The sequence below is a fragment of the Lipotes vexillifer genome, unplaced genomic scaffold, assembly GCF_000442215.2.
Source record: "Lipotes vexillifer unplaced genomic scaffold, Lipotes_vexillifer_v1.1 scaffold395, whole genome shotgun sequence".
In the NCBI taxonomy this organism is placed as follows: domain Eukaryota; kingdom Metazoa; phylum Chordata; class Mammalia; order Artiodactyla; family Lipotidae; genus Lipotes; species Lipotes vexillifer.
Window position 1 is genome coordinate 884,191 of NW_006797390.1, and position 20,499 is coordinate 904,689.

The window sequence follows — 20,499 nt, forward strand, 5'->3', positions numbered from 1 at the left end:
TGCGAGGGAGCCCTGGGACAGCACCGGTATCTGCATCTCTGATTTTCAGAGGGTTAGATTTTACAAAGACCCGTGAGCGCTGTATATCCATTTCCATCCCAGACTGTGAGCCCAAGGAATGGTATTCAAAACTTGATTCTAATGCGAAGGATACAATTAAATGCTAGGTGGAAAATCTGGGGAATAGGGCAAGATAGTGGAGCTTCTGGAAATTAGAAAGGCCAGAAGAAAGAATCTTTTTCAATGTTATCACTGCTCCACCCCAGATGCTAGCCATTCATCCCCTTTATTCTGTCTTCCTTTGCAGCTAGGTGCAAACAGCAAGCCTCATCTTCTTGGTCGCTGGGGTCATTTGGAAATTACGTCAGTGCCATGGTTTGACCATGATTTACATGGTTCAGGAAGGGTGCCTGGCTGCAAACGTTCTGTCCTTATGGTGGGAGGGCCCTTTCCACAGCCTACACACTGTTCCCTTCCTCTGCTCTGTACCACATGACCTGTCTTAAAACATACATTTTCTCTCATCACTTCATGTTCAAAAGCCTATGATGAGGGACTTCCCTGGCGGTCCAGTGGTTAAGACTCTGCACTTCCAATGCAGGGCGCATGGGTTTGATCCCTGGTTGGGGAACTAAGATCCCACATGCCTTGTGGCATGGCCAAAAAAAAAAAAAAAAAAAAAAATCCTGTGACGACCACTTATCAGGTCAAGGATCCACTCTTTGGGCCTGCCCCTCGGGCCCCTCTGTCATCTCAACCCGGAAACACTTGATTTCCACTGTTTACTAGCATGAACCCTTCACTCCAGTCTCGCCAGTTCTTTTTATATAAATCACAGCTCATGCCATCCTCCAAACCTTTAGCTTTGCCCTTATTTGGAACCCTCTTGACTCCTTCCACTATCTGAGCCCTACTCACCATCTGGGCTCTGTCTCATCATCCATACCGAAATCTCCAAGAGTCCCTCCAGTCTAACACTTCACTTGATTACACGCTGGGTTTTATACCGAGAAGCCTTCATTTTGGGGCGAGTCTGGCTTCCGACATTCATTTCCTCAAAAATAACTAATCTCTCCTCACAAATAGCACTCTTCTTTCCTTCCATCTTGTTGCAATCACTGTTGGAAGCCTGTGAACCTTCCACCTACGACTACTTTTCTTTTCTGCCCATTACTGCTGATTTTTTTTTTTTTTTTTTTTTTTTGGGCAGTACGTGGGCCTCTCACTGCTGTGGCCTCTCCCGTTGCGGAGCACAGGCTCCGCACGCGCAGGCCCGGCGGCCACGGCTCACGGGCCCAGCCGCTCCGCGGCACGTGGGATCTTCCCGGACCGGGGCACGAACCCGCGTCCCCTGTATCGGCAGGCGGACTCTCAACCACTGCGCCACCAGGGAAGCCCCTGTTGCTGATTTTTTTTTTCAAGCAGTCTGTTCCGTAGCATCTGCAACCTGTCTTCCACTTTCATCCTGGAGCTAACACTTCTCCCTCAACATGTGAAGTCACTAATAATCCCTTCCAGGCCGAGTCCACAGGTGTGCTATATTTGGCCCTCCGAACTACACCTCTCCTCTTTTGACGGCTTTTCCATATTAAGTTTCTGATATTCCACACCGGGCTTGCCCAGAAACATTTATCAAAAGCCTCCATAAGGTATAAAACAGAACTATCTGCCTTCTAGGAGCTTATGACCTACTTGTCGGGGAGAAAGACTTCATATATACAACTATTAAAAATGTAAATCACGATGTGGTTTAGGGCCAAGGAAACCCAACAGATGATGGAAGAAGGTATCTGTGCATGTCTGAGCAGCTGAAGGTCTCATAAAGGGTAGTAGAATTGAGGTAGACCTGGCGGGGGGGCTAGATATGTTAAAAAAGCAAAAGTTAAAGTGATGCATATTTCTGGCACAGGGAACCCTACTAATGTTGGAGGGCAGCCGGCAGTGTGTATTATGAATTTGGGAGGCAGGAGAATGGACCAGAGGCAGAGATTGCTGAGTTAATCTAGGTATCAGTCGTGCAGTCTAGACATCAGCCTCCACTGCCAGGGAAGCAATAATAATGCTTGTGCTTTGCTTTCATCTTCCAGGTCTCGTGAGAGTACTTGCCATCGGTAGATTCCAACCTGGAGCCTGCTGGTAAGAAATCTTGGGAAATGTGGTTCCCTGGCTTCTAGCCCCTGAAACACAGACTGGAGTGGGAATGGTGCTGAGGAGCCAATGGACTGTCCAGCACAATGATGACTCAGTTGTAAGAAGAGTCAGGGATAACTCTCGTGTCAAGGTTGGTTACTTAAACAGTGGTGATGCCACTGCCAATGTAACATTTATTGTGGGGGGCGGGTAGGTTTCCAGTATGGGAAGAAGACCTGTCTTGAACATTTCACGTCTGAGGTACTAATGTGATACTTAAGTGGACACGTCCTATAAGAAGCTCTTGGAAATTAAGATTTGGAATTTCAGGGAGATTTTAGAGCTGCATGTAGAGATTTGAGAGCCCACTCACGGAGGTGATAACTGAAGCTGTGTAACGGGATCCATCCATCCAGGGAAAAAGTATAGAGTGGGAAGAACAGAAACCAAGGACTAAGTTTAGGGTGAAGGATGAAAAGAACGCATCAGCAGAGCCGGAGAAAGGAGGGTTCTTTTTCCACTTTATTCTACTCTTGTTTCCAGCTCTTGAAAAAGCCGCCTCTGTTTCTTCTGAAGAGCGCAGTTGTGTTTTTACTGCTCCTACGTTACCACACCTTTCCAGTGCTAAGGCCCAGGTTCTCTGCTCTCGCCAATGAGTACTTATCCCAGTGAGCTCGTTTGCTCATACACAGTGTCATTTTCTACCCAAATCCACATCTCTAGCCCAATCCGTAACTGTCCTCTGTCCCACCTGCCAAAACGCGGAACCTGAGGTCGTGTTTGTCAATCCCACCTTCTCCCAAGCTGCACTTGGTCTCACCACCTCAATTACCACCAGTGGCAGAGGGCTATGTCTACCTCTCCTGACTGGTCCGTTAGACCCCTTCTTTTTCCTCGTCTAATTGTTTCTCCTCTCTTGCCTAGGGAATCACAATCGATGTGGTAGGTTAAATGGTTGGAACTCATTAGCTGGGAGGAATTCTGGAAAGAGGAATGTCTACTGCAGCAGCTTTCAGACTTCTACAATGCATTGTCATATATATATATATATTTTACATCATGACCCCCCCACACACCCCTGAATCACAGTTTTCATGAATCAACAGTCACTCTTAATTCATGTGATACAGTCTGATATTTTCAACTCTATCCTTTCCTATTCAATTCTGTTCTATTTCATTTAAAAAAATTAGGCTCATTAAATCTATTTCATGATTCACCAACGGGCCAGGACAAACACCGGTCCAGGGTTGGCAACCTGGAGGCCTAGGTTTGTTTAGTTCCTTGCTTTGCCGTTGGTCCCTCTGGTTGCTCCCTTTAACTACCGTAGATATAAATGCCAGATAATACTGTTTGATCATTGCATTATTTGAAAGGTGAGTCAGATCGTGTTTATTTAGTTTTGGCTTCACTCTAGGTTAGACGTAAGTGGAAAAAAAAAATTTTTTTTTTTTTCTTAAGTTCTAACAAACCACCACCTGGTATCGAATGTGTAGCGGTGATGGCTTTGAGGATCAGATAGGCAGGTAGAGATCTTAACAGTCTCCCTCCTCCCTCTTATTTGAAGAAAACAATATCCTCCCAGAAGAAGGAAAGGAGAAAAAGGAAGTGCTACCTGAACAAAAGCCTTTGTCCTGGCTCCTTCCTGATAATGTTTAGTTTGTAGTAGTGGCGCAGGGCTCTGGACATTTTCTCATAGGTCATGTTTGTTCTGTTCTGTTTGTTCAAAGGCGGAAGAGAGAAAAAAAGCACAAAGACACAATGAAATGAACCTCAGAAAAGACGCTGCAGGAGCTATTCAAATCCAGCTCTTCGGCTGCTTCTGTGGCCCCACCAGTTGGGAAAGCCACCTGCTAATCTGCTCCCTGCCACGCCCACCCCTGGGCTTTTTCACAGACGTCCTCGCTGAGGTTTCTCCTAAGGTGAGTCTAGCTAACAAAGCGCACATCCCGCAGCGGCCTCCCCCGACTTCCTCTCCCAGGACTGCGCTCTGCTGTGCCCGAGGAATTTCCTGCAGTTTCCCCTATCTGGGGGTCATCCTTCACCTTCTGACCCACAGAGGATTTCTCTTCCTCTTTTCCTTTTTTTAAAAAAAATTTTTTATTTTTACAGTGACCTTTCTCAAGCTTGTGTTTCTGGTCTGTCATTTTAAGGAAGAGATTTTTTTTGTTTAAATTCCTGTCATGGAAGCAAGAATACAGTGGTTCCGAGCCCTGGGGTGAGGGCACCCTGTGCGAGCTGCAGAGCGATTTTTCTCAGTGACTCACAGGGTGGATGGTGTCAGTGGGGTATGGCCATATTTGGTCACGACAGCCTCTGCTAGGTCCTCCACAGCGGGGCTAGAGCACGGGCTGCCATCCTCCAAGGCTGCAGCCGGGGCAGAGCTCAGCGGTGTCTCCCCTGTGGCCTGCCTCTCCTTCGGCGGATCTGGCGTTGGGCCTTCCTGGTGCCTTTGCCACCTCTGCCCCACGGCTACCTGTCTGTGGTCAGGCCTGGATCTTGCTGACTCATTTTTTTTTTAAGTAGGAATACAGATTTATCTTAATTTTCTTTTCTTTCTTTTTTTGGGGGGGCAGGGGAACTCTTTGCTCTGTGTGTTTTACTTTATTTTACTGTGATAAGAACACTGACCATGAGATCTACCCTCTTAAATTTTTAAGTGCATAATACACAGCACTTAGTACAGGGTTAACTACAGGTACAGTGTCCTACAGGACATCTCTAGAACTTACTCATCTTGTTTAATGGAAACTTTATGGCCCTTGATTAGTAACTGCCCATCTCCCCACTCTCCCCAATCCCTGGCAACACCAGTCCACTCCTGGACTCAATGAATTTGCTTATTTTAGATCTAACTTCGAGTAAGTGGAATCAGGCAGTATTTGTCTTTCTGTGACTGGCTTCTTTCACTCAGCATCATGTCTTCAAGGTTCATCCACGTTGCCACACGCTGCAGAATCTGCTTTTTTTTTTTTTTTTTTTTTTTTTTTGGATACGAGAATCTATGAAATACTTCCTATGTGTCTAAATATACCAAAACTTTAATATTACCTCTATATATCATGGATTTAATTTAGTATTTATTTTCCTAAGAAATTTCTACCCTACTACTCAGTTAGCAATAGCAATGAAAATAAATGCTTTACTATTAAGCATACAAACCAGAACTATTAACCAACACTCAAATACATATACATTAATTACAGCCTAATGGTAATTAATTTTCAGACTGTTGACTGTGAAGTATTACAAGAGTCTGAAGTGCCTATAAATTACCAAAGAATGATTAAATCATGTGAAATAATTTTAGAGTTAAATGTATTTTTACTGTAATCTAATTCTTGAAAAATTGGCAATCTAAGTATGGTATATGGAATAATTTTTTTTTTTTTTTTTTTTTTTTTAAGGCTGAAGAATATTCCACTGTGTGTATATAGCATGGTTTCTTTATCCATTCATCCATCAGTGGACGTCAAGGTCGTTTTACCCACTTTTTACATCTACGCACTTTAATGGTTTTCCTAACTATAAAAGACTTTTATCTTTTAAATTCGATTCCCTCTTCCCAAGGTGGAAAACTGTAGGGGCAATCAGACTTCTTGCACTGTTTGCTTTTCAAGGAGATGCTTTAAAGTCAGAGGATAAGCATTTTCCATGTAGAACTGGGCTTTTGCAACCGTGGAAGTTTCTAACCCAGCGGAACAGAAGCGACGCTTCCCAAAGCCCCCTTGTGAGTCACAGAGTGCCACAGTGCATCCCTGGTACCCAGTTCCTAATGATGGCGTGGGTGGCAGGACCGGGCCGAGGCAGAGGAGTGACGGTTACTCGTAATGAGGCCTATCAGACCGGAGACTTAACTGGCACCTGGCACAAGGAACAAATGCAAAGGGGCATCTTTAATTATTTCCTCCCCTTTGCAACGAACTGTTTGTCCAGTGAGGAATAAATAATTATGGGCAGACAGGAAGCAGAAGACAGACAATTATCCTCCAACCCAGGGATGAAGACTAGATTTTGGCCCTACTTTATAGAACGAATATCTGATGCCCTTTTTACCTTATGGTTTCCCCACAGTCGAGCCAGTCCGTTGGGATCCACTATCCGGAATATTTTGGATTCTTTGTCCTCCCATCGGATGAAGTTTTCGTACCGGCTGTCAGAAAGCAACTGATAGACGTAATCCCAAAGCAGTCTACAGTCTACAGAGGAAAAGGGCAAGAAAACACTGTTGACAAGGTTGCTTGTTGAAGTGTACTAAGAGCAAGAATCAGAAAATCGTCGAGTAACCGCTTTTGCCTACTTGGGATGGATTGTCTAACTTTCTCGTTTTGGGAATTCCCTGGCGGCCCAGGGGTTAGGATGCCGCACTTCCACTGCTGAGCGGCCTGGGTTTGATCCCCGGTTGGGGAGATAAGATCCCGCAAGCCACTCGGCCAAAACTAAAACAAAAACACATCCTCATTTTATAGTGAGGAGGGCAAGGTACAGAGAGACCTGTGAGATGGCAGCCTTTGACCCGTGGAGGCCTTCAGGACTGTCCGGGCCCAGAACTTCCCCGCTCAGATGAGGACACAGAGACCCGGATAGAGGAAGGGACTGGTCCACGGTCATGACCAACGACCTGAACTTGAGCAGAGCCCGCAGAAGGGACAGGACAAGCTCTAACTGCAAATGAATTGGCTCTGAAAAGGGGCCGAAGACAGGCTGGCAGGTGAAAGGGCAGAGTGTGCTCGTGTTCAGAGAGAGCAATGTGGTGTCAACGGTGGGACGCTGAAGGTTACTTCGGAGGGTGACACTCAACGGGTAAGGCCGTGATGACTGAGGTCGGCTGAAAAATGGGAGAAAAAGCAGCACGATGCGTGAAAAGCTGTGGGAGAAGACCCCTGTGGTTTGGGGACTGTGACCGTGGGAACCGTGGCCAGCATGGTCTCTAGAAAGAATATGGATAGTCCCGTTATAGCTACTTTGGAGGTTTTAAAAATTGTTTTATTATCGTGGAATCAGTGTAGAAAGGAACCCAGTGCAGAAAGTCCCTTTCTCCATGTGCAAAACTGATGTTGGATCACTTGGTCAGGCAACAGATCTTTCTCTGTACAGGTCAGGCGCTGGGCTAGGCCTCGACTTTTGGCTGTGGATTGGCAAATCGAAAGGGAAGATGCAGGCTGCACACCTTTGCCCTGTTCTAGTGCTTTCTGGATTAGTGCCAGAACCGGGCGTGGCTTGGCTCCTAGCACAGCCTTGATAGGTGGATGGGAGCAGATGTGGACTTTCTAAGTCTAGTTGATGCAGGACTGGCCTCGACCCCCAGGTGTGCACTGTTGCTTCTGGGAGCTTTGATGAGCCCTAGCCAGCACGGCTGGTCGTAGACGGTTAATTTTGTTGAACACTGTGTATGTGTTCTGCACTTTGCAGGCATTATTTCTAATCCTCACTTTACACACTGCATCCTTTCTAATCCTCTCATACCCGAGGTCACTGGGATTTGAACTCTGGGGCTCCTGCACCACAAGGTGCCAATTTCCTTACTTCCTTATGTTGGGTGAGGCCTGGCACACCTGGGCGGGGAATGTCCAATCCCAACCTGGACTATTTCAGAGCGAGCCAAACATTCACCTCCCAGAGAATGCAACACACCCTCCTCTGGCACATATTTACAAGAGGAAACGAGTCAGGTCACCTTGGGCAAGTTTCTTAAATCTCCCTGAGGTTCCATTTCCTCCTTTATGAAAGGGGAATAACAAGGTCGACTCCCTCCAGGATTACTGTACGCGTGATGATGTGAGTGAAGAGAAAGTAAGGAAAACAATAACAGCAGCGATTACTGGATGCTACTTGCAGGCACCGGGCTGTGTGTTCTACCAGCCGCCTTGCCTCTGACCCTTAGGGCACCTGATGAGGCCAGCGCTGTTGCTATTCCTATTTTATGGCCAAGGAAGCTGGGGCTTAGCGGGTTTGGTCATTGGCTCAAAGGCACAGCTCGTGAGTGACACACGTCGGAGTCTGGAGTCCATGCTGTGCCACACGTCCTGCGCTGAGACGTCTATTCTCAGAGAAGAGAGTTAACAGGTAACTATTAGTCAAGGACTTTTCCAGGCAAGCTTTAACTCTGAGTGTGTCCTTCGTGCAATCCAGCTTTCTCGCTGAACAGCAGAAGGAACTGGCATGACATGTGGCATTTTCCAGGAGGCTTAATCTTTTAAGGAACTACCGTGAAACGTAAAATGACCGTACATCTTCAGTACCCCTTACTGTATCCTTTTTTCCCCCGATTGATCTGTGTCTAAAAATTAATGTGACGTGTGGTTTCTTCTGTTTCAGAAAAGGACCCGTGGTGTCCTTCTTAGAAGGATATAACTCCTGGAGTTTGGACCCTACGCTAAGGGAAGCTGACCAGAGATTCTGTTACCACCCCTGCCTGCCGCTGCCCTCTTGGTTGCCAGAAGGGGGCACCGAGGAGCAGGGAGACAGCAAGGGGCCCAGTCCCAGCATCAGGAAGCACCTTGAGAGGTGAGTGCCGCACACCATCGCATGCTGAGAATAATCGAGCTCATTTTTTAAGGCACTCGTAAGAGGGCGACTGTAGGCAAAGCAGTGAAGGAGGCAGTGTCTTTCTCCCTCTCTGCCACCTCCTTGTCTCTTACATCGTTTTTAGTACAGGTGGAAAACTAGAGAACTGAGATGCGGCTTAATTGTCCGGTTTTTGTCTTACTATCAAATGGCAGATGCATTTTAATTTCCCACAAACTCTTGCAAGTAGAAACCATCTGGCAAGACCAAATATTATCACACAAAATGCCAGTCTACTAGGAGGAACAAAGGTGTAACAGCTTCTCCATGTTTCCTGACAGGGTTACAATCATTTTTACCACCAAGAGGCTTCGTGACACCTTTCGGATGCATCTGGATTGGCAATGTGATTCTCCAGAGTGAATCATTTGAACACAACTTAATAATTAAACAAACTGATCTGGTTGTCTTTTGCAGTTTGATGGAAGGAACTTCTGCCCACCGGAAGGTGAGCAATATATTGGCAGTCCCTCACCTCTAAGACTTCCTGGAGCTAAAATGCAAAGTGAGTGTTGTCTTAACACCATCTGCTGAGGGATTTTCACTTTCATTGTTTCTGTGGCTTCTCTTTTACTGCTTTGGACATTCTGTGTCTCATAAAATGGTGAAGTGCGAACCATTTTCCGTTGGTTCGCACTTAAAAAATGGTTTCCATTTAAAACCATTTTACCGTTTCTCAAAGTTAAGGGCTTAACCAGCGCTGGGTACCTACCATGCTGGTTCTTCAGAGGCATCGGAACTAAGACCTTTATGTCGTAGATCGTTTACTGAAAAAAACTCTAGAATGTGATCTGTGTTTGTTTGGTTGGTAAATGAAGGGCAGGGCTTACCGAAGAACAGACTTTACCTATGAGTTGCAGGAACACTTGTATCTTGCAAACTTTTCCCTTTCATCAATGTGAAAATAACCCCAAACAAGGGGCCAACTGATCATTTTAAATGACAATTAATCCAGCGAAGCCAACTTTAGCTGAGTAATAAAAATATATTGACATTCAAGACATACTGAATTACTCAGTCACTAACAGAGGTAGCAACAGGAATTTTGTGGCATAAAGTAGTTGTTTCAAGCTCAGAGTGTAAGTGGCTTTTTATAACACTATTGATTCTTTTGTTTGTTTAGTTAAAAATTATGCCAGATGATAAAAAAAGAAAACTGCCTGACCACGCAACTTTTTTTCTTCTTTTTTTTTTTTTACAATCGAAATTCAAGCCATCTGAGTTATTTTTGTTTTTTAAGATTTTAGTTAAATAAAAGGCAGATGCTTTTTAGTTCCTAGGTCCTCTGGAGGCTGTTGCCATGACCCACCAGCAGTTTTTCAGCTTTGTCAAAATCCATCCGTGTCTGCACAGATACAGTGTTTTCTGATCATTGATAAAAATGCTTAATACTATATAATAAAATGCACCAAAAGTTCATCCCATTACAAAACACTTGAACATGCATGTGAAAAATATCTTATATCACAAGGTCTTCACTAATTTTAGCTGCATGTGTCTTAAACTAAAGGGCCTTCTCTGTCAAGGCATGTGGGAATTTTAAACAAATGTTCATGATTTGGATCGTCTCTTCCATGAGAGGAAGCTCATGAAAGGGTTTATTAGCTCGAGTGAAGTGTTATTTTCCAATTGCAGAAAGAGAGTTCTCTCTCTTTCCTGCTGGGTGAGGTACCCCGGGCATCCACAGTTAAAAGGCATTGTTTAAAAAAAAAAAAAAAAATCCCTTCCTGTGGTTAGGGAGAAATATGTTCCCTCCCACACCAGTCTCTTACCAGAGACTCCTTGTACAAGCTTACTGAGCAGAGACTGTAAAAAGATGGGCAATTTCACACATAACCAACATGGTTTCTAAAGGAAAAAAAAAAAAAAAACCTAGAAAACCATGCTAGACAAAACTGATGTTTAAAAGATTTGAGTGGGCAAGTCCAGTTATTGACAAGTTATTTGAATTTCCCGAAATTCAAATTTCAGGAAAGCATCTAAGAAAGAAATTTTTTGTTGCTTTAACTGCCCAAATGGAATTTTAAATGAAGGTCTGTAAACTGGAGTTCTGTGGATATAATCACCAACAAGGAGAGGCCTAGCGTTCCTGTTTCACTGCTTTAAATTTACTATGAAAAAGTAATAAATTTATTTCAGGTTCAGCAACAAAATGGGTCAGTAACACCCAAAATAAAAAGTTGCTTCTCTGCTTTATAGCAATGGTTCTAAACTAGGGGCAATCTTGCCTCCTAGGTGGTGTTCTGCAATGTCTGTGACAATTTTGGTTGTCACAACTGGGGTGGAGGATGCTATTAGCATCCAGTGAGTAGAGGCCAGGGATGCTGCTAAAAATCTTACAACGCACAGAAGAACTCCTCCCCGGCAACGAAGAATTATTTGGCCCAAATATCAAGAGCGCCCAGCTTGAGAAACCCTGCATAGATATCTATGGAAGCACGGGTTTTACAACATGCCGGGGGGCTATCTGCAGGGTTTTTTTGTTTTTTTTGTTTTCCTCCTCAATTCTAGATCAGCCATTACCTAGAAGCAGAAAGCTGATAAGTCCAGTGCAGCCAACCCTGTGTTGATACGCAGAGGTTTGTTTACAGTGGGTGCTTGCTTGTGCTTTGCTGTGGCTTAGGGAAACAAGCCATATGTGCGCAGCAGCAAGCTGGGAGAAGCTGAGGCAGAGAATACAGATCTATGCTTCCTGGCTTCGTTGGGGCAGAGGGACTGCAGCTGCAAACAAACACCGCTGAACCTTTTCACCTTTGGTTGCAGGAGGTGTGGAGTGAGGCTGGGAAACGCAGAGATCAAGCCCCCAGCTAAAACCCAGTAAGACGTACCCCTCCTCCCTCAGGCGTGGAGGCAGCCTGGGAATTTGCAGCCAGGGACTGCTGGGACATAGGGACGCTGTTCCAGAAATGCAGGCCCGTGAACAAACTGGAATTTCCAGTCTCCTCAAGCCCCTTCTATTATTTTCTACCCAGTTACTGTGCTGGTACTGTTTTATCTTTTAAAAAAGCTGTCCTGAAACCTTCCTTCTCTTCTTGATTTCTCAGTGGCTCACAATGAAAAATAAAGTGCAGTGACTCAGCCAGAGTGTGAGAAGTCTGGCACCTTGGGATATTCCCGTCGGGGTGAAGGCCTCTGTCCTCTCCAAGGGTCCCCTCCGTCTCCTCCAAATTACAGACGGCGGGCAAAGCCCAGAGGAGGTGACAGGGAGTGAGGAAGTTCATCTCCAAGGAAATAAGGAAACTAGGGCTCCCTGAAGGGGTGCGCTTTTCAGGCCAACATCACTTAGAACAAATGCCCAGGCACAGGCCTAGTGGGTTAAGGCCCTGCACCCGCTCCGGTGGGCAATGGTGCTGGCCATAACCACTGCTTTCCTCTCTGCAGCCCTGGAGCAGAGCAAAGAGAAATGGCGCAGAGGAGGGACACTACCTAAGCCTTAGAAATGACCCTGCTTGTGCTAATGTTTGCATATTGTCTCTTTAGTGCTCAGAAGTGCCCAGAAATGAGTATTAGTATTATCATTATTACGGACAGAGAAACCAGGCTTCAGGGACCTTAAATACCTCTGCTTGGGAGACAAGGGCTAGACTCTAATCCTGCTGACTCCAGAGTCCATGCTCTCCCACAGGCCCACAGTGCCACCTCAGGAACCCTCCCGCTGGCTGTGGATGAAGGGCCTGGGCCGGGAGCCAGAGAGGGTTCTCTGCCTGAGATAGCATGGGAGGACACAGCTCCGCCAGCTGGTCCTAAAACCCCGAGCCCCCTTGGCTTATGGACACATCCCACGATCCTGTCCATTTTTCCCAAACACGATATTTACATGCGCGCGCGTGTGTGGGTGCAGAGGCGCGCACACACGCATGCACACCGCCACACCTTACTGCAAAGGCCTGGGGATGACACTGCCCTCCATCACTCACACAGTCCACTTAGGCTTCTCTTTTATGATGTCTTCTTCCCTGCAGGGCTGCTCCTGAGGCTCATTTATACAAGAAAATAAAAGTCCACGTGCCCACTGGAAACAATGTCACCATCAGATACCACTGGGGAAGAAGCAGAGATGGAAACAAGGGGGCAGGGTGCAGTGTGACTCCCCGCGGCCTGGGAGCCCTGAGGATGAGCCCCTAGCTGCTGGCCCTGGAGTCTCAGGCTTAGGTGCCTACATCTGATGTCAGATCAGAGGCTCCCAGGATTGAATTTCTGTGCACACAGAACTCATCCAGTCAGTAAAACCAAATCAAGAGTGTACAGTGCTCTAGCCAGGTGACAAATAAGTGATGATAACGGGAGACTCAGTGTCTCCTTGAGGAGAATCCTTTGGTTTCTATTAAAAGTGTAACCCTGAGAGATAATACACATATATTTTTTTTAAGTCTCTCTGAGGATCTGAAAGATTGCCAGGCCAAGCGTTATCAGAGGGTTGCAAGTGAAGGGTACAGCGTCTGGGGGTGGGGTGTGGGATTCTCTTTTATCTGCTTTAAGATCAACTCGCCAATGATATCCTCACAGACCGTGAAAAAGTTTCACGTTCGCAAAGAAGATCAAGAGACTTAGGCAAGAGTTGTGAGATGTGCACAAGAGAAGAAATACTCTCTTTCTGGATGGTCCGTGGACTTTGAACAACCAAATCTGTACAGACCCCTTAAAGTCCGCACTTCTGTGGAGCAGATGAACGGCTACGAGTGGATTATAAACCAGGTTGCCAAAATCTTCCTCCCTTTAGCAGATTTTTGGATTAAGTCCAAGGAAGGGACACGCAGCTAGGAAGTCTGGTAACTCAGGTTTTGACGGAATTGACGAAGTTTACGAGAAAGCCAAAATGACTTCAATTTTTTTCTTTTAAAACTGAGCTGTCTATATAGTGGAAACCAAAGCAGGGAGCTTAGTTTGTCTGATGGCATAAAGTAAGAGGGATTATTGCCTTGTGCCAGCAAAGATACAACATTTGGCATTTAGAGATGCTGCACCCTATCACCTAGAAAAATGCCTGGCACATAGAGGTACGTGTTAATTTTTGAATGAATAATCTTTACATAGTTCAGGTATGCAGAGCTACACTTCATTTTCCTCAGCTGTATTTTACTTACGTTAATGATGTTACTGTAACTACTCTGGGCTACTCGGCCATCAGCCTGCCATCTAGAACTTAGCTCCTTCCTACATCACTTGCCATTGTTCCCTCCGTGTCTTAAGGCGTGCCTCATTCTCTGAGGTGCGAGTCATCCCCTGAGAGCAGGGACGGCATTTTCTACACCTGTGACACTCCAAAGCATCCTGAACATACAAGCAGACAGTTGCGTAGAACAGGGAGCGGTGGACTTTTTCTGTAAAAGGCCAATCAGTAAATATTTTAGTCCAGTCTCTGCTGCAACTCCTCAACCCTGCCAAGGCAGCCACAGACAATACTGAGTGAGTGGGTGTGGCCATGTGCCAGTGAAATTTGATTTACAAAAACAGGCGGTGGCTGATTTGGCCCACAGGCCTGCATTTCCAGTCCCCGGTCCCAAGGAAACAAGTGTGCTGGAAAGAACAGTGGTTGAAGCTGGAGGCTGAACGCTGGACGTGTCTTCATCTGTAGAAGACCCTTCTAGCTTTGAAATCACCAAGTTCTAAGAATTATTTTCAACATACACTGAAAACACAGCATCACCTGGGCTACCCTCCTTCAATTTACGGCGCTCACTGCCAGTACCACTCTTTGGCTATGAAACAGGTTGGCGAGACACAGGCCAGTAAAACGTTTGTGGGCTGAGAAGATGTTAGGAGGTGACAGATGCTCCCCCATCCCCCTGCCACCAAGCAATCCTTTCCTGAGGACAATAAATAGAAAAGAGCACAGAGAGAAGCAACTTGCTCAGCGTTGCACATACCACTGGCTGTTCAATAAAAAAATCGAACCCAGGAATCTTCTCTCACTCTGTCCTATGTTAAACTCTCTCCCACAAATGCCAGCCCTTGCAACTCGTTAAACTCAACAACAGTCCTTCTTATTCTTTGAAAAATAAGCAACACCTTTCAAGATAAACTATATGTTTCTATTTCAATTGATCTAATTTGTGGTTTGTATTTAAACTGCCAACTACCTCCTGGATTTCTTTTATTGAATATTTTGGTTTTTCCGCCAGGTAAATACCTAAGTGAACTATCATAACTTTGCATGGGACCTCTTAATTGTGTGATGCCTCCCAATTTCATAGATATTAAAGTGTGAAAAAAAGGGAAGAATTGCTAAAATATGGTGGACTTTTTTAATGAACCTGCATTCTTGACTTTACATTTCTATCTGAAATAGAACAAGTATACTAGGCCTTACGTCGTTTTGGGGTTTTCTCCATCTGGAATGACCTCTTTTTCTTTAATCTCCACTTGTCCATATTCTAAGCATTCATCTAAGCCCAGCTAAAAGCCAGCCCCTCCATGAAGCCTTCCTGACACCTCTACTCCAACCTCCTACAGCACTTAATCGGAGTCCTTGGAAGACACCACAAGCTGCACTTGTGGCTCATTGTCTACAGCTCTTTCATGACGAAGACTGTGTCTTACATCTCCTGGAACACTCCACCCCCATGAATGCAGAACAGTGCTGTAAACACAGAAGGTGTCCAAAGGCGCACACACCCAGGAGTACCTGAGCAAATGATGCGTGATTTACTTTTTGATCCACATGCATCAGTAGTGTTCTTATCCATATCCTCCAACTATGGTATTTGTCAGTGTGACACACAGCAGCACCTTCAGTGCCCTCTGGGCTCATTTGAAAAGCTACGTTTTCCCGTCTAAAAGCCGCTTTATAGAGATCTGAAGGACTTTTATGGCTGTTCAATAATGACAGAACTTCACATTGTACATATGAATCACCCAATGAATTCGACTTCCAGTAAATGAAGAATCAATTCTACGAGGATCTGAGTAGTCCAAAAAGACACCCAAAGGGTTGGAGTGGAGAGACAGGGACACCCCAAATGAGAAACAAGCCTGGAACTGTGATGAGCGCTGTCCAGAGGGTCACAGTATCAAGACTAAATGTCAGATCGTAGACTTCTCTCTCGTTTCACCCTTGAGAAAAACAGTGCCTTTTGGTTACATTAGCTAATCCTGGATCTGGTTAAATTAGTGAATACAGACGTGTGGAGATTATGGAACTTTTGAATATACCAATAGAGTAGCACAGTTTTTAAGAGAGCCATATTAAAAAATTTCCAGACCTACTACTAAACAAGGGAAAAACAGCTCTAAGCCTAAACAGTTTAACTTGATACGTGGGGCTTATCTTGGATTCCTAAGAAGTCTGTGGCAAAGACAGCGTCACAGAGGAGGTGGACAAGACAGATGGTGATTAGGAATGCAGGGGTAGCAAGGGCAGCCCAAGAGATAGTAGCCAACGGCGCGGCGAGGGCTGTCCTGCGGCCTCATCCGCCAGCCCCTACGTGACCTCTGCTTCTCTGCCGTTCAGTTTCCTCTGTGGTTTCCCCTGTAAACGACCCTTCCATATAAAATGGATAGAGCAATGATAGGCTACCTCGAAGAGCTATCCTGAGGATTATAAACAAGTAGACAGTATCCACAAAATGTCCAGAACTGTTGCACAGACCATGCGAGAAACAAGCAGGGCATATACAGACAAGAAAGCAAGCCTAGAAAGTCCAAGACAGGTCATTTATATCATTCACAGGAATATACTGACCCCTTCCTCTTTCTCCAGTTATCTGGGGAAATGCACATGCTTTGCCACAATAAGCTCTTTGCTACCTTATCCCCGTCCTTTCTTTTCATAGTTTCTCTTTTTTCCATTATTAAAAAAACCTTTATGTAAAAGTAGACGGAACAATAATGTAAACCCCGGCGCACCCAACACCCAGCCATACAGCCATCATCTTGTGACTAACCTTATTTTATGTACACGCCACCCGTTCCTCACTCCCAACCCTGTGGGATGCTTTTGGATCACATTCCAAGCGTACATCATTTTTCATAGTGTTTTTGAAACACGTCATAGTTCTTGGCCATTTGATTTGCTTGATTCAACATTCCTTATGTAAGTTATTTATAATGATAAAATTGAGGTGACATTGGAGGTGCCCTTGGGACCAGAGAAGAATTTAGAAACAAATGACTTAAAAAAGGGACGAGTCAAGGCAGAAGTAAAGCAGACTTAGGGCCCGTGTCATCATGGTGTCGCGAGCACTGCTCCAGCCCGAGCTTCAGCTGGACCTCGCTCCTGCGGCATCGGCCCGAGGAGGAAGGGCCACGACTCCCCTTTCCCTGAAGAGTTCTGACCTCTCTCCTGTCTCCGTGTCTCCCTCCCATTACTGGGCCCGTAATCACCTTCAGCATCGAGCTACCACCCTTCCTCCGTTCCTCCAGTCAAAACACCCCTTCTCTCTGTGCTGCTTCCAAGGCACTGAATTATCCTCGCATACAGTAAGTACTCAATAAATGCTTGTGCATTGACTGGACGGGGCAGAGGGCTTATTTCCTTCTGCCTTGGAGCTTAGTGGTTGTCACATCTGTCTCTCCTAGTAAAATTTAAATCACTTGAGGAAATAGTAAGTGTTATATCAGCTCCGTGCCCCCTACTTCCCAGTGCATTTATCTGTGCACAGCAGGTGCTCCAAAAATGTCTCGCGAATGGAGAGAAGCTCTAGGAAAAGAGTTAACTTTGCCAAGAGGCTGGAGGATTATAAGCTTCTGGAGAATGACTTCATGTAAATTATGGGCGGGCTAGCAAAAATACAATGTGGTGATTTTTCTCACTGGTTTCCACTGGTTTCTCGTCTTAGGGGAGTAAATTTGGGCTCGTCAACATAGAAGGGAAAGAATTCGGGAGTGGTTTCCTCTGTCCAAATGACACAGCAGCACCAGACTCCAACACCCTAATCCTGCTTTTCTCTCCTACCCCCTCCCAAGGTGAAGGCTACTGTGGAGTTGCTGTGCAGAGGATGGAATTACAAGCCTGCATCTGAGACAAAGGTTCTTTATGCTGCGTCTGCTCGTTAATTAGCCGCTGGAAACTTCGGGACGGGGGCCATTAACATGCTCATAAACCTTTGATTTCAAATGTTTTTGCTCAGCCACGATTCTGGTGTGACTCTCCTTGTAAGCTGGAAGGAGGACGTTTGTTTCTTAACACTTCCGAGCTGCATAACTCCTCCAGCCCCGTGGCTCATTAACTAGCCCATTAAGGATTTCGCCTCCTGCAGGCAGAAGCCTCCACTTGGCCTCCCAGAGCCTCGGAGGGCACCTAATTGGGACAGTGTGAGGCTCCAAGGAAGCTCGAGGCTGGAGTGCGGCAAGGGCAGCGCTCACTTACCTGCTATCCTCCCGATGGGCATGGCGTGCTCCTCGGGCGGGGAGACGGAGACCATGATGTGGTTCATGTACGCCAGGTCTTCCCGATGGGAGAGGTTGATGGGTTTCCCTTCCCGGTGCAGCCCGTCCTCGGAGAGCCGGGACTGCTTGAAATCCACGGAGTGCCGGGGGTTCAGAATCAGAGGGTGCATGATGGGACTGGGCATCAGCTGGATCACCCGCGTGCTCTCCTGCCGGGGGCTGGAGGGCTTCTGGTGGGGCTCGGAGGATGGCGGGCAGTGATTATTCTCCATGGGAGACACTGACAGGGGGTAGGACTCCTGGTGGTTGTTCTCCTGGTGGAGCCTCGGTCCCTGGGCCCTCTCGGCCGGGGAGAGGCGGCGGATCATGTTGTCCAGGGGGGACCGGAGGGGCCGCTGCTCGGGGTCGGGAGAAGGCCGGTGGTTTGTCGTGATGGGTGACCTGGACCGGTGCAGCAGTTCAATGGTGGGAGGGTTGTGGTGTACATTCTCCACCGACGGCCTCGGGGTCCTCTGGACACAGTTATCTGTGGAGCAGAGCGAAGGACAGTCAGAGACCCTGATGGATGGTCAGGGGAGGGACCTCACTGCGGTTGCCACTAAAGGTGGCAACCGTGGAGCACATGAGCTTGCAGGAGCACCTTTCTTCCCGGGATGCAGGCTCTCTTTCACCGCTTTAAAAAAATTAAAGTGCACATACTCGAAATTCTTTTCCTGCCAATGGACAAGCAAAAAAATGTCTACAAACATTCCATTAATCACCTACTAGTGGCTTATAAACACAAGGAAGCCACACGTTCATTCTTTATCTTTTTGTTACTCGACTCTTCGACATGGCTTTTGGGGTCCTTAAGGGTTTTTTTTCTAAATGCTTTCACTGACTTTTCATAACCCAACTTTCATATTCTCTACCTCCAGGAGTTGTTGGTATTAATGATAAGGAGGATGATGATAATACAGCAATTACTATATATCCTACGTACTGGATTATATTGTTTAAAATTTATAACACGCCTAAGCGGAAGATACTAACTACTATTACTGCTGTTTAACAGGAGAGAAAATGGAGGCATAAAGAAGTTAAGCAACTTACCCAAGGTCACCCAGCCAGTTAGACTCCAGTAAGATTCTAGCACCGTATGTACCCGTTAGAATATCTACTTCTCTGCTGTGTAGAAACTAGGGGGGAAAGTCACATCAAAACCTGCTCTAGGGCTTCCCTGGTGGCGCAGTGGTTGAGAGTCCGCCTGCCGATGCAGGGGACGCGGGTTCGATCCGTGATCCGGGAAGATCCCACATGTCGCGGAGCAACGAAGCCCGCGAGCCACAACTACTGAGCCTGTGTGCCACAACTACTGAAACCTGCACACCTAGAGCCCGTGCTCCGCATCAAGAGAAGCCACTGCAATGAGAAGCACTCGCACCGCAATGAAGAGTAGCCCCCGCTCTCTGCAACTAGAGAAAGCCTGTGTGAGCCAAAAATAAATAAATAAATTTATATATATAAAAAAAGTGTACACAGCTCAGCAGCAAAAGTAGCTCCATGGGCTGGGTTGAGGGAGGGACCAGCACGTACGTGGCCTTAGGAGTCCTGCTAAGGGTTGGAAGAACAAAACCCTGCCTACAAAAATGGAGTTTTCTCCAGGGCCTCACACGCATCTTAGTGAGGTTTCTCTGGCCACATCTGTTCCCAGAGCTGTCTCACCAAAAGGATGTGCATACTTGCAGGTCCCTGTTCTGGTCAAAGACTTGTCCATGGTTCTAAGTAAAGCAAGTCAAAGATACCTCCTTTATCCATTACGACAACATCTATATGAAGACCATATAAAGGGGATCTGGGAATCCGATAGGGTTAGTACACAGAGACAAAGGTGGTGGTTTCTTCAAGTTTTATATAGGGTTAACAGGAAAATGGGGACTCCACCAGATCTCACAAATCATATGAGACAGTGAACAAAAGAAATACTGTTCATGATAATTAAAAGATCACCTGCCTGAAGGCAAAGGGCTTATTTTGTAACCACTATATAACATGTTGCCACGAATTTAAAAGTGCTTAAACATTGGAACGGCTATCAATAGGAGACTGGTTTAACAAATGACGGTATATCTCTAAATGATGGAGGATGACGCAGCTATAAAATGGAATGAGGAATAACTAAATATTTTGCTAAGGACTGATCTCTAGGCTCTATGGCTAGATGAGCAAAGGCAAGGTGAACTATGTATGGTATGCTACCATCTTTCTCGAAGGAGAAGGGGATTCCAGTTTCAGTAATGGCAGAGTGGCTTGTATCAGACTAACTTTCCTACATACAGCAATGATAGAATCTGGATAAAATATATTTATAAGAGTTACTGAGGGTACTGGAAACCGAAGGGGATTTTACTCTTGCAAGAAAGGAACTGACCCGAGTAAGATCCAAATTTATACAGCTGTCCCTCTGAGGGTCCTTCCCAGTCCACGTAGTGTGAG

At 46.0% G+C, this 20,499-nt stretch overlaps 1 protein-coding gene across 1 annotated transcript in view; it reads right to left on the bottom strand.

The window, feature by feature from the left end:
• The window catches only part of ETV6 (ETS variant transcription factor 6), a 243,749-nt gene that overhangs the window by 911 nt on the left and 222,339 nt on the right, over positions 1–20,499 (bottom strand). Inside the window, exons 5-7 of the mRNA XM_007469341.1 lie at positions 18,005–18,550; positions 6,187–6,329; positions 3,746–3,846 (exon numbers count right to left, since the gene is read on the bottom strand). Coding sequence (XP_007469403.1) covers positions 3,746–3,846; positions 6,187–6,329; positions 18,005–18,550 — 790 coding nt within the window. The remainder of the gene's footprint in view (positions 1–3,745; positions 3,847–6,186; positions 6,330–18,004; positions 18,551–20,499) is intronic.